The following is a 13572-nucleotide window of genomic DNA, read 5'->3' as shown; positions in this document are numbered from 1 at the left end:
TCCTGGCTGGTGAAAAATACTTGATGTACGTTGGTGCAACCACGTCGTAAAGCTCTGTGCCGGGACGTCACCCGCTGAAGCCCGCTGACCCAGCAGTGCCGCTTCTCGCCATGTGCTGGAGGGTCCTGTGCGCGTGTGTGCTGGGACACGCCTGTGAGACGGCTCAGAGCCGTGTGGTCCGTCGTGCCCCAGGCCAAGAACCACCGCGTGTCCACCAGCACAGCCGTGGATGGGTACGTCGAGCATTCATACGGTCACGTTGCCATTCAGCCGTGCCGAGGGACAGAGGCCGACATACGCGGAAACGTGAGAGAGAGAGTGTGTGTGTGTGTGTGTGTGAGATTCCTTCCATCCGTCCTGCGCACGTGGAACAGGCAGGCGGGTATGTGAACAGCAGAGCTGGTCACGCAGACCCGGGACTCGAGCCGGCAGCGGCACCTCGGGCTCTGGGGGCCCTGGCAGGGTTTGCTCTCCTGATGCAGCCGGTGGCTGCAGGTGGCACCGTGTTTTTCTCTCAAGCTGTGCAGTTCTGTCTTTGGTGGTTTCCTGTATGTTAAACGTTGAAGTGTTTGGTTCCAGACCGTTTTCCCATGTGTTCCGTTTGACCCACACCAGACATGAACATGTGCTTTGCAGAGAAGTCTGACGACTAACATGTCTCTGGGTGGACAGGACCCTCGGAATAGTCCTCCTGGGGGGTCTCTGCTTTCCTCGGTTGGTTGGGTGCAAGCATTCCTCGGTTTGGGAAGAAGAGGAACTTCTGACAGGCTGTATATGAATCACTTCCTGAGGTCATGGGGGAGCATACTATTTAAAGTAGATGCCCACACGCTCTGATTTATTGCCCCCTCCTCGATTCATCAGGCCATTGTTTATTGGGTTTGCTTAACGTGGGGCAGAGCTCTTCCAGGAGGGCCCAGGACCCCTCAGATCAGCAACCGAGTGGAGGGCAGTGCTGTGCCTGACCCCGCTCCTGAGAGATTCTGGCGAGACCTGCAGGTCAGGGTTTGCAGCATTATTTTAACGATAGTACCTTCTCCTGAAGCCTTGTGTTGAAATGTAAAGAAATGAACCTCTCAGGTTAGTGCTTTTTACGTGTATGACTTACTATAATAAATAATTATAAACTTAAAAAGTCACTATAAACACAATTAAATGCCCACAGTTCTGGGGACAAGTACGTGTGTGGCAAATGCAATTAGTACTCAGTCCCAGAGGCACCTGTTCCCCCGAAAGATCCTGGAAAGTCACTTCTTCCAAAGTGTGTGTAAAGTGGCCAGCCAAACGAGGAAACACCTTGCCAGAGGTCCCCGCTGCCCGACACCAGCTGAGTCAACAGTCTGCAGCCCATGCGAGGAGGGAGCCGCCCGGCAGCAGGCAGGAGGGCGCCGGGGGCAGGCGAGTGTCCCTGTGTCACCTGCAGCGCCCCCACCACGGCCGGGGTGCCGCCCACGGGCCTCAGCTCAGCTCCGAGCCCAGAGCCGCAGCCTTTCCATGAAGAGCTTCCAGAGCGCAGCTCGTGGGGTGGGCTGTGTGTGTTTTAGAAAGTGACGACAGGAAGCGGCGTGTCAGGGAGGAAGGTGACGCTGCGTGAGTTGGCGCTGACCACCCAGCAGGCGAGTGTCGCCTGCAGGAGCACCACCTGCAGCCTCCCCCGAGGCCGGGCGCCGGTCCTTCGCGCCAGAGACGTTCATGACGGCGCCGACCGTTAGCCCAGGGTTTACTGTGTGCGAGGCACTGGGCTGCTTGCTTTGTTATCCCATCGAATCCTTTCCTGCAGGGTAAATATTAGCATTTCCATTTTATTGTGAGGAGACCGAGGCAGGGCGAGGTCAGGCCGCGCTGCGGAGGCCGTAAAACTTGGAGGCGGGGAGGCCGGCTGGGTCCCCTGCGCTCACGGGTCCACCTCCTGCCCCCTATTCCGCCCACGTTACAGCGGCTTTTAGGCACTATTTGGGCTAATGATACAGTTTCTCTTGTTTTTTTTTTTCTCTTCCATTTTCAAAAATTAAACATATTTCACATGACTAATTCCTATGTGGTGAGTACAGTGGTGGATTCTCAGATTTTACTGTGCATATTAAAAGTCTATAAAACTGGGGTCTATAATGGTTACTTGTTTGGAAAGTTGCTGATACAGCAGAACAAGCTGCGTGTAACTCAGAGCCTGTCGTCAGTGGGGGCGCTTTTAAAAGCACAGAGTCAGCCTTGACTTACCCATTCTACCTGCCGCCGCCGCCTTATGTGAGAGCTTGAAAAATGCCAGAATCTTGATATTTTGCAGCAATAGGAAAAGCCTCTCCCAGCTATCATAATCGTACCCAATCTTGTGTTAAAAGTCCTTAACCTCTCAACAGTACAACTGTGACCTTCACAATGTACGTCCCCGGTGGCAGTTGGTGCCAACACAGAATCCTGGCGGAGGCTGGCAGCACCCCCCCCCCCCCCCCGGCTCCGGGTGCGCTGTCCCAGGTGGGGCTCGCTGAGCTTAGCAGCTGCTGTGTGCGTTTGTCCCGGTCCTGAGTTCTCTGCCCTGCACGATGCCAGATACATAGGAATTACTTCATATCATCAGGAATGGTTTTAAGTAGAATTTTAAATGTCTCAATTAAGTCAGTCATCAATATCATCCCTATAATAAAGTTCAGTTCAGTTGCTTAGTCATGCCCAACTCTTTGCGACCCCACGGACTGCAGCACACCAGGCCTCCCTGTCCATCACCAACTCCCAGAGCTTGCTCAAACTCATGTCCATCGAGACGGGGATGCCATCCAACCATCTCATCCTCTGTCGTCCCCTTCTCCTCCTGCCTTCAATCTTTCCCAGCATCAGGGTCTTTTCAAATGAGTCAGCTCTTCACATCAGGTGGCCAAACGATTGGAGTTTCAGTTTCAGCATCAGTCCTTCCAATGAATATTCAGGACTGAATTCCTTTAGGATGGACTGGTTGGATCTCCTTGCAGTCCAAGGGACTCTCAAGAGTCTTCTCCAGCACCACAGTTCAAAAGCATCAGTTCTTTGGCACTCAGGCTTCTTTATGGTCCAGCTCTCACATCCATACATGACCACTGGAAAAACCATAGCCTTGATTAGATGGACCTTTGTTGGCAAAGTAATGTCTCTGCTTTTTAATATGCTAAGTTGGTCATAGCTTTTCTTCCAAGGAGCGAGTGTCTTTTAATTTCATCGGTGCAGTCACCATCTGCAGTGATTTTGGAGACCAAGAAAATAAACTCAGCTACTGTTTCCATTGTTTCCCCATCTATTTGCCATAAAGTGATGAGACTGGAAGCCATGATCTTGGTGTTTTGAATATTGAGTTTAAGCCAACTTCTTCACTCTCCTCTTTCACTTTCATCAAGAGGCTCTTTAGTTCTTCTTTGCTTTCTGCCATAAGGGTGGTGTCATCTGCGTATCTGAGGTTATTGATATTTCTTCTGGCAACCTTGATTCCAGCTTGTGCTTCATCTAGCCCGGCACTTCACGTGATGTATTCCGCATATAAATTAAATAAGCAGGGTGACAATATACAGCCTTGATGTACTCCTTTTCTTATTTGGAACCAGTCTGTTGTTCCATGTCCAGGTCTAACTGTTGCTTCCTGACCTGCATACAGATTTCTCAAGAGGCAGGTCAGGTGCTCTGGTATTCCCATCTCTTGAAGAATTTTCTGCAGTTTGTTGTGATCCACACAGTCAAAGGCTTTAGTGTAGTCAATGAAGCTGAAGTAGATGTTTTTCTGGAACTCTCTTGCTTTTTAGATAATTCAACAGATGTTGGCAGTTTGATCTCTGTTTTCTGAGCCTTTTCTAAATCCAGCTTGAACATCTGGAAGTTCATGGTTCATGTACTGTTGAAGCCTGGCTTGGAGAATTTTGAGCATTATTTTGCTAGCATGTGAGATGAATGCAGTTGTGTGGTAGTTTGAGCATTCTTTGACATTGCCTTTCTTTGGGATTGGAATGAAAACTGACCTTTTCCGGTCCTGTGGCCACTGCTGAGTTTTCCAGATTTACTGGCATATTGAGTATAGCACTTTCATAGCATCATTTTTAGGATTTGAAATAGCTCAGCTGAAATTCCATCACCTCCACTCACTTTGTTCATAGTGATGGTTCCTAAGGCCCACTTGACTTCGGACTTCAGGGTATCTGGCTCTAGGTGAGTGATGACACCATCGTGGTTATCTGGGTCATGAAGATCTTTTTTGTATAGTTCATAATAAAGTAGTCAGTATAATAAGGACAGAACATTTTTTCCTGGGAAGCAATTTATCATTGTATTGATTCATTTTAGTCACTTAGCATTTTAATTCAAAAGCACTTTTATAGCCACTACGTTTTTTAAAAAAAATTGAGGTCATTTTGAGACAACTGTAGATTCAAATGTAGTTGTAAGAGGTAACAGAGGCCCCGGGGACCGCTTACTCAGCCCTCCCCGCTGATGACATCTGACGAAGCTGAGTGCAGTGTTGCACCCGGGATGCAGACCTCGATGCCGTCAGGATACGGGACATCTCCAGCATCCCGAGGATCCCGCTTGTCGCCCTGTTGTACCACACCCACCCTCTGCCTTCCACCCCACCCTGTCCCAAACCCCTGGCGACTGCTGATCTGGTCTCCGTTTTACAGTGTTATCCTGTTGAGACTGTTATGGAAATGGAACCGTGCAGCGTGTAAATTTTGAGACTGGCTTTTTTTCACTCAGCACAACTCTCAGCGGGTCCATCCAGGTTGTTGTGTGAATCAGCAGCTCATTCCCTTTTCTTGCCAAGTAGTAGTCCATGCTGTGGGTGTGGCACGGTTTCTCTCTTGGCTCCCTGAAGGGCATCTGGGCTGTGCCCAGTGTCTGGCTGCTCTGAGCGAAGCTTCTTCCATAAACACCCTACACAGGCTCTTGCGCCCACACGACTTCACTGCTCCGAGCTCAGTGCCCAGGAGAACAGTCGCTGGCTTGTATGGCGGTTGCACGGTTAATTTTAAAGACCTGGGGAAGCTGTTTCCAGAGCAGCTGTAGCGTTTTGCATTCCCACCAGCCGGGAATGAGGGGTCCAGGCTCTGAATCCTTCCCAGCGTCTGCCGTGGTCTCTGTGTTTCTGATAGGTGTGGGTCCCACTTGTGCTGCGAGCCGCGTTTCCTTGGCGGGGAGTGGCTCTGTGTGTCTCTGCACGTGCGCGTCGGCATCTGTGTGTCGTCTTTGGTGAAGTGTTCTTTCGTCCGTTTTCCAGCTTGCTTGCTGCTGCTGTCCAGGAGTCTGTGCGCCCTGGGCCCTGCCCCTTGCTGGGCCTGTGAGCTGAGCACACGCCCTGTCCGTCTAGCGTGCCTCCCGCGCTGTCAGGCTTGTTGCCCACGGACCGTGTTCCGTGGTGACAGCGCCCATGCACCAGCTTTCCCTTCAGCTGATCATGTTTTGGGGTCAAGTCAGAACCGTTCACTTACCTGGCCCCGCACCCCGAGGACTTGCCTCTAGGTTTTCCCCAGAGGTTGTGTAGTTTTGTGTTTTGCATCTCGGTCCGTGGCCCGTTCCGGCGTGGGCGCTGCGTAAGGCGTGAGACTCCGGTCAGGCTCCCGTCCTACCTGCGTGCCCAGTAGCGGCGGTCCACGTGGTGAAAGCCTTCTGGACAGAGCACCTTTGTCAGGAGCCAGGCGGGCGTGTTCGTGAGGAGGACCTGGGCTCCCTGCTCTGTCCCCTGGGTCTGGGTGTCCACCCTGCCCTGGCCACACCGTCCTGAGCGCTGCTGCTGTTACGTCCTGAGATCCAGGAGCCCAATGCTTCCCGCGTCTTTCTTCTTTTCCAAAATGTTTCAGCCACGCTAGGCCCTGTGCCTTTCTGTGTAAGTTTCAGGACAGTCTGGTCCACATCTACAAACCGTTTGGGACTGTGATGGGAATTGTATTGAGCCTGTATGTCCGTCTGGGGAGAGCTGACACCCGCGCTGTGTGAATCTCGCCGCTGACGGACAGGGTGTGGCTCTCGCTCTTTAGACCTCCTGCGATTTGTTTCATCCACGTTGTGTAGTTTTCAGTACACGAGTTCTGTACGTATTTTGTTAGTACGAATAGTACTTCTCTTTTCTGAGCAGTTATAGATGGCGAGAGGAGAAGGCAATGGCACCCACTCCAGCACTCTCGCCTGGAAAATCCCATGGACGGAGGAGCCTGGTGGGCTGCAGTCCATGGGGTCACCAGGAGTCGGACACAACTGAGCGACTTCACTTTCACTTTTCACTTTCATGCATTGGAGAAGGAAGCGGCAACCCACTCCAGGGTTCTTGCCTGGAGAACCCCAGGGGCGGGGGAGCCTGGTGGGCTGCCGTCTATGGGGTCGCACAGAGTCGGACACGACTGAAGCGACTTAGCAGCAGCAGCAGCAGCATAGATGGTGATGTATTTTCAACTTTGGTAGCCGTGTGTTCATTGCCAGCAAATGGGAACAGTTCATTGCTGTATGTTCATCTGGTGTCCCGCAACCTTGCAGAGCTCACTTACTAGTTCCGCGAGCCCTGCCTTCTGTTTGCAGTCCTATTTGTTAAATGCTCCAGTGTGCCAGGCATTGTGTGAAGGCTTCCCACGCGTTTGCTAGAGGCCAGAACACAGTGGGGCTCAAATCTTTACACGTGAGTCTCTCACTCACTTCGTCTGTTCATGTGGCAGGTATTTAAGGAGCACTGACCGGACCCGACGCAGGTTCCTGCCCTCTGGGCTCTTGGTCTAAAACCCGGTTAGAAGTGACGTGAGCGATTGTGTGTCGGTTCGTTAAACTGGTCTAGAAATAAAAGGGGCTGGTCAGTTATGACGCAGTGCAGCTGACTCCTGCTGTCCGTGGGAAAAGCAGGGGCATGTAGTCAGCCTGTGTAGAGTGGGAGCACCGGGGCAGGGGGGTTCCTGAAGAGTGTTGATTTCCCCAGGAAAGGTCTCCAAGCCAAGATGCCTGTTGGTTCTTGAGATTCAGAGATGCCAGTGGTAAAGTCTCATACAAAGGGAATTCTAGGTATTGCTTGTGTCAAAGAGCCCAAGAACCCCTGGCCAAAACCGAGTGAAGGTCTCCGGTTGCCTCCCTCCTCTCCTCCTTCAGCAGCGGCCGTGTGAGCCCTTCCGCCACTGACCCTGCTCCAGGGCCCCAGGCCCCAGGCCGCACAGCCCCAGCCTCCCCTGCTGCCCCGTGGTGCCCCGGCCACGCCCTCCGTCCACACACTCTGGCTCCTCCCTCTGCGGTGGTCCTCCCCTCCCCTCCTCTGCTGGGCAGGTTAACTTGCGCTCGGGCAGGCGCTCGGGCAGGCGCTCGGGCAGGCGCTCGGGCAGGCGCTCGGGCAGGCGCTCGGGCAGGCGGGGCTGCAGCCCTGTGAAGTGGGGAGGTGGGGCTCTCAGGGAGTGACATGCACCCCGGGTACCCTTTCCTTTGGGGACTGTCCTCTATGCCCCTGCCTGAGCTCTTGTAACGAGAACAGCTGTCGGTCTCCGGTCCCGTGGGAGATAAGATCTTACTGTACAGGCCCTCGCGGGTTGCTGCTGATCGAGCCTTGGGGTCACGGGCGTGAAGCCCTGTCTGCAGTCCAGCGGGTCCCGCGCCCGCGCCGACCCCGCGCCCGCGCCCCTCCGCCCTCAGGAGTGATGGTGCTCCTCTCCCTTCACACTCCCCGCAGGAGAAGCTGCTCGTCTTCGAGTCGGCCTGGAAGAAGGAGAAGGACATCGTCTCCAAGGAGATAGAGAAGCTCCGGGCATCCATCCAGACCCTGTGCCGGAGCGCCCTCCCCCTGGGCAAGATCATGGACTACATCCAGGAGGACGTGGACGCCATGCAGAATGAGCTGCGGCTGTGGCGCGCGGAGGGCCAGCAGCACGCCGAGGCCCTGCAGCAGGAGCAGAGGTGGGGAGGGAGGGGGAGACACAGCCCAGGGCAGCAAGTGGAGGCCCTGCAGCAGGAGCAGAGGTGGGGAGGGAGGGGGAGACACAGCCCAGGGCAGCACACTGAGGCCCTGCAGCGGGAGCAGAGGTGGGGAGGGAGGGGGAGACACAGCCCAGGGCAGCACACTGAGGCCCTGCAGCAGGAGCAGAGGTGGGGAGGGAGGGGGAGACACAGCCCAGGGCAGCAAGTGGACGCCCTGCAGCGGGAGCAGAGGTGGGGAGGGAGGGGGAGACACAGCCCAGGGCAGCACACTGAGGCCCTGCAGCAGGAGCAGAGGTGGGGAGGGAGGGGGAGACACAGCCCAGGGCAGCAAGTGGACGCCCTGCAGCGGGAGCAGAGGTGGGGAGGGAGGGGGAGACATAGCCCAGGGCAGCAAGTGGAGGCCCTGCAGCAGGAGCAGAGGTTGGGGGGGAGGTCGGTGGAGGGGGGCGGGGGAGGGGTGGGGGAGGGCAGGTAAGGGGGTGGGGGACTGGAAGGGGGGAGACCTCCCCTCTCAATCCTCTTTCTTACCTCCTCCCCCAAGGAAAGTACATTGCTGCTTCATTCGCAACCTAACATGCATTTCTCTGTAGCAGCGAGGAAAAATCTACATTCATTGTGGAATCCCGAGATTTAGACATACAAAAGGCAGGAAACTTTGCAGTTTGGATACCATGTTTATCATGTGTCTTATCGAAATCCCCACAGTTTTGTGACTGTAACTTGAAAGTATTTTAAATTTTTTTCTTGAAAAAGCACATCTGTATTTTTATCCTTCCCTCCCTGCCTTTGGATACAGTGAGTAATTTGCTTGTGTTACCTTCCACTGTTTTAATCAAGAAACCAGTGTAGGGACTTCCCTGGTGACCCAGTGGTTAAGACGCTGTACTCCCAACACAGGGGCCCTGGGTTCAGTCCCCAGTCGGGGAGCTAAGATCCCCACGTGCCGCACGACGATGATGTGGCCAAAAAGAAAAGCGTCAGATGGGAAAGGAGGGAGGTCCTCACGGGCTCGGCTTGTGTCCTGGCAGCATCACGGACGGCACCGTGGAGCCCCTGAAGGCAGAGCTGGCAGAGCTGGAGCAGCTGGTCAGGGACCAGCAGGACAAGATCTGTGCCGTGAAGGCCAACATCCTGAAGAACGAGGAGAAGATCCAGAAGATGGTGTACAGCATCAACCTGAGTTCCAGGAGGTGAGGGCTCAAAGCTGCAGACTCCAGCGGGTCCCTCAGCCTGCGCGTAAGGAGGAGGCTGGCATTTCGCTTCCGGTGTGAGGTTTCAGTCTGAAGGCGGCGGTGAGCAGCTCACAGCATCATCCTCCTGGTTTTCAGAGCTTTACCACCTTAGGCACATTCGAGAGGAGAGACCGTGTTTCCCTGCCTTCCTCTGCTGGAACACTCGCTAGTTACAAACGGCTCTTGCAGATGCCACTGATGTGAGATGTTTCCCTGCAAGCCTGGTCTCTCCCGTCAGCTGTTCGGTCCTGGGCCGGTCCGTCCAGCGGGCGAGCGGTGCTGGGACCACCCGGGGTGTGGGAGTTCGAGACGGCAGACTCCGAGCCTGCTGACAGGACTGCTCGAGCCCCGAGTGGGGCTGGCTGCACATTTTGACAGGAGCCTTATAAATGCAGTGAGGCCCAAAAAGCAGAGACTTAAATTTTTAGCTTACTTCCACTTGCAAAGGGTTCATTTCAGCCCGTGTCTTTATAAGGTACCCATGAACTCTAGTTTTTAACCTCTCTGTCATTGCGTGTACCTTAACGCAATTTTCTTATTGCTCCCTATTACGATTTGCTTATTTTTCCAGCCCTTAAAAGTTCGTATATTTAAAAAGGAGATTTGATTGTGGCCTTTGCGGGCTTCTTCTGACCTGAGAGTATCACAGGCCAGATCCTCACTTTCTTCAATATCGAACCCCTGGGCTTCCCCGCGAGCACATCAGTGCAGCTGTGGGATCCCTCATCCTCTCTAGAAGCAAAGCTTGCTCTTCAGGCCAATGGCCCAGGCCTGTCCCTTTGCCCAGGTGTAAGCACCTGGGCACCTCAGAGACAGATGGCTTAGGAAAAACCCGCAGAAGGAAGACTTTAAAGGATGCACAGATTTGCAGAATTTTTTGATGTTACCATTTTTTAGAAATGTTTTTTTAAAGCGAAGGTTTTTTTTAAAACATGGTTTATATTTAGTTTTTCACTACACATAATATTGTAAATACTAAAGTCTTATATTTGTGTATAAAGGATTTCACTGTTTGGAGACATGCTTACGGGTCTTAAAGTCTGGGGCCTGACACTTGTATTCTAGATACTGTTATTTATGATGTAACCCAAGCAGTGTCATTTTAAATGTTAGAATTTCCTGAGAAAGTTTTGTTTCTTTAAAAGATTAGCACAGATGGCACAGTTAAGTTTTTCCTTAGTGTAATTTCCAAAATAAATCTGTTACAAAGGTCGTTCTATGATTTTTGAAGCTAAGTTCAAGATTGGATTATTAAGATGTGCCATTGTGAAACACTGGTCTTTTTCTCCTTTCTGTAGTTAACCATAAAATTCTGTTTGCTGAAATGACACTAGATATTAACACGTCATTGGAGGAGGGGAGGTGTGCCAGTTACCCAGGCCTTCCTATGTCCACAGTCTCTTTTCCACTGACTCAAGTGACAGCCACCACCCCAAAGGGACCCTGTTTTGCATCAGGTTAAGAAGTCTGCCATTTATGAATTTGTATGTAAGACTAAGAGTTTTTGTGTTGCAAAAATATCGCATACATTGTATGTGAGTCAAATTTTGTATGGAATAGTCTCTCAAATTGTATCATAAAATTTATTTTTATTGTATACATAAATCATTAATAATCATCACCTGTTTTTTTCTATCAGTGTATGGGGTTGTGCAGTTCAGTTCACTCCTGGAAAAAAGCGTATGGATTTTTAAAACTTCAGCATGTATGCAGTTTATTTTTCTGTGAAGACAGTGCAGGGAAATTTATATTTTCACTCATGATACCCCTTTTCTGTTTAAATTGGAGTCTTACATAAGGCAGGTAAACACTTTTCAGAAATTTTATGATCATTCATGAAGTCCTAGGAAGTCACTGCATGTGGTTATGACTGTATTCAACACAGATGAATAAATCTTGTTATTTATGATTTTGATAAAATATGCAAATAGGATTATTAAATGTTTTCCTCTGCTTTGGCATGTAAGTTTTCAGGAGGTACTGGAGTCATACTTTAGACATTTTAATTAAAGACAATTGAGCTGATTGGACTGACACATTCATATTTAAAGGAAATACATCAACCGTTGAAAAAATAACTTGGAGACTAAAATTCACGCTTTCTACTTTGATGTTCATACTTATTTTTCCTCTCAATAAGCAACTTGAAAACTAGTAACTGGACTCTAGGAAGAGAGGTTGGTAGTGTTCAGTAACAGTGTAAGTGGAGTTGGGGGCTTGGGGGGTCTGGAGTCCTCAGCCGGTCGACAGGCGCCCCTGAAATATTCCTGGACTTCTCCAAGCCGCCCTGACCTGACCGGGATGTGTCTTCCACTGACGTGTGCAGCATGGGGGGGCTTGAGTGAGAGGAGAGGTGGCCAGACCTCTCCCGGCTTTTGAATAAACAGCGTGGTGTCCCCAGTCACAGGCTTAGGGTGACCAACCAGCTTGAGCTCCCACAAAAACTAGGTTCAGAATGAGACTGCCTTTGGATGTATCTTCCCTGAAAAGTTTATAAAAACAATCAAAAAAGGAATAAAAATTATTCGGTTTCTCCTTTTTCCTAAAAAAAAAAGAAGAATGACATTGCCCGTAAGACCCTGTGCTCATGCAGCCCACCCTGAAGGGTTTCCATACAGACTGGACTCCCCTCCCAGCTCTGGGGTCTTCCACCCGCTCGCAGGGAGGCAGAGACAGGTCGCCTCGTTCCTCTTGGCCGCCTGTGCCCCCAACCCCACCAGGAGCCCATCAGCCAGGAAAGCAGGCGTGTGAGTCCCAGGGCTGCTGGGAGAGGAGGAAGCCCCCAGCACGTCCACTCCCTGAGAGAGCTCCCCTCCCTCCCATGATGCTCTTTATTAATAAAAAGGCTGGGTGTTTTTCTAAAAAGTGTCCTGGCAAGCACAGTTTAACACAGGCTTTACCGGCAGGCAGAAGGAAGCTCCTGAAAGAACCCCCTTCTGATCATGTGTGTTTCCATGGAGGGAAGTTGAAGAGGACTTTTTAAAAAATTCATTGAGAGAAATGACATTTAAATGGCTTCTGAAGCTACAAAAACTAGTGTTTAAGTCCATATTTAGAGCTGAGTTCCAGGTTGATTATCAGCTTCCTAAACCGAGGACGTTGGTCTTTCTGGTAAGAAAATGGGGTTCACAGACTTGCCTGGTGGTCCAGTGGTTAGGACTCCATGGTCTCACTGCCAAGGGCCCTGGGTCTTGCTCTGAACTGTAGACCGAAAGGCCCCCTAACAGATCTGAAGATCAAAGGTTGGGCCTGGACACTGACTTGCTCCTGTCACTGCCCTCTGTCGTGTCTGTGGGTAGCACCTTGGCATCTCAAAGCCCGGACAAGGCTTGTCATGGATTGCAAAGGGCAGATGGGCCAGTCGTTGAAGCCGGGGGTGGCCTGCCGGCCGGGGGTGCATCTCACTGGCCGCCGGGGTTATGCCCGGGATGTGCCCTCGCTCCGTGACTCCTGGGCCTTTCCCCTTAGCCCGCTGACTGGCAGAGAAGGACCAGAGTGCGCCATGTGGGGGAGCGCAGGTCCCGCTCCCAGCCGGACCCCACCTCTCCAGGTGAATTCTGCCCTCGTCAAGGTGGTCTCCTCTGCTGACAGGCTCTTCTTTCCCCTAAACCCCACAGACTAAGGCAGGAAACTTGGGAAGGAAGCCAGGGGTCTGGGGAGAGCTCGGGACTTTGGGTCTGTGTGGCCTGGACACCTCCCACCTCACCCCTGAGCTCAGATGCCGGGACAGGGTCACCAGCCCCTCAGTACCAAGGGCTTCTCGAGAGTTCTGGCTCACACGGGGCTCCTGCCCACCCCTCCGTCCTGCAGGGCAGCTGGTCCCCGTCAGCTTGGCAGGGGGCCCCGCGTCTCCTTCCCGCCCCGTGGAGCGAACGTGCCCCTGACGCACGTTAAGCCCGAGACTGCTCCCTCTCCCGTGTGTGGGGTGCCGGCCGCGAGTGTTTTCCTGTGGGAGACCAGAACCGTGGTGCGCACCGAGGCAGGCCCTGTCCAGGCCTCCGCGCGAGGACACACGGCTGGACGCCACAATCACGTCTCTGCCTTGGCCCGTGGCCCCTGTGGAGGGCTCGGGCCTCCTAGCTGCTGGCGCCGAGGGGCGACGCGGTCCCCTTCGGGGCTGAGGGCTCTCCATAACGTGCATCAAGCCCTCTGGCCTGGGCAGTGAGCAGCCAGCACCCCGAGCAGATTCCGACCACCCTGCCTGCTGGACAGACAGACGGGGCCAGGTGGGCACGGGTCTCCCCAGGGCCCGGCTGTCCTTCTGGTCCTAGCCACAGGGAGCGCAGAGGGATGGGGCCAGACAAAGAAGGGTGCCCCAGAACAGGAGGCTGAGCAAGTGAAGGACTTCCCGGCACGGGACTGTACTCCAGCTCTGCCGCGGGGACCCTTGGCTACCGCTGCCCGGGAGGTGGAGAAGGGGGCCGTGAAGGTGGGCCAGGACGCACCACAGGGC

General features: G+C 52.9%; 1 protein-coding gene across 13 annotated transcripts in view; it reads left to right on the top strand.

Moving 5' to 3' along the window:
- Nucleotides 1-11224, top strand: part of TRAF3IP1 (TRAF3 interacting protein 1) — a 61896-nt gene extending 50672 nt beyond the window's left edge. For all 13 annotated transcript variants that reach the window (XM_069583783.1, XM_069583760.1, XM_069583772.1 and 10 more), the window contains 2 exons: nt 7643-7866; nt 8916-11224. In XM_069583783.1, coding sequence (XP_069439884.1) covers nt 7643-7866; nt 8916-9081 — 390 coding nt within the window. In that variant the 3' untranslated portion in view covers nt 9082-11224. The remainder of the gene's footprint in view (nt 1-7642; nt 7867-8915) is intronic.
- Nucleotides 11225-13572: the final 2348 nt, after the last annotated feature.

Source organism: Ovis canadensis, chromosome 1, assembly GCF_042477335.2.
Source record: "Ovis canadensis isolate MfBH-ARS-UI-01 breed Bighorn chromosome 1, ARS-UI_OviCan_v2, whole genome shotgun sequence".
NCBI classification, from domain to species: Eukaryota; Metazoa; Chordata; class Mammalia; order Artiodactyla; family Bovidae; genus Ovis; species Ovis canadensis.
The sequence above is the reverse complement of the archived record's forward strand: the minus strand, read 5'-3'. Positions and strand labels throughout refer to the sequence as shown.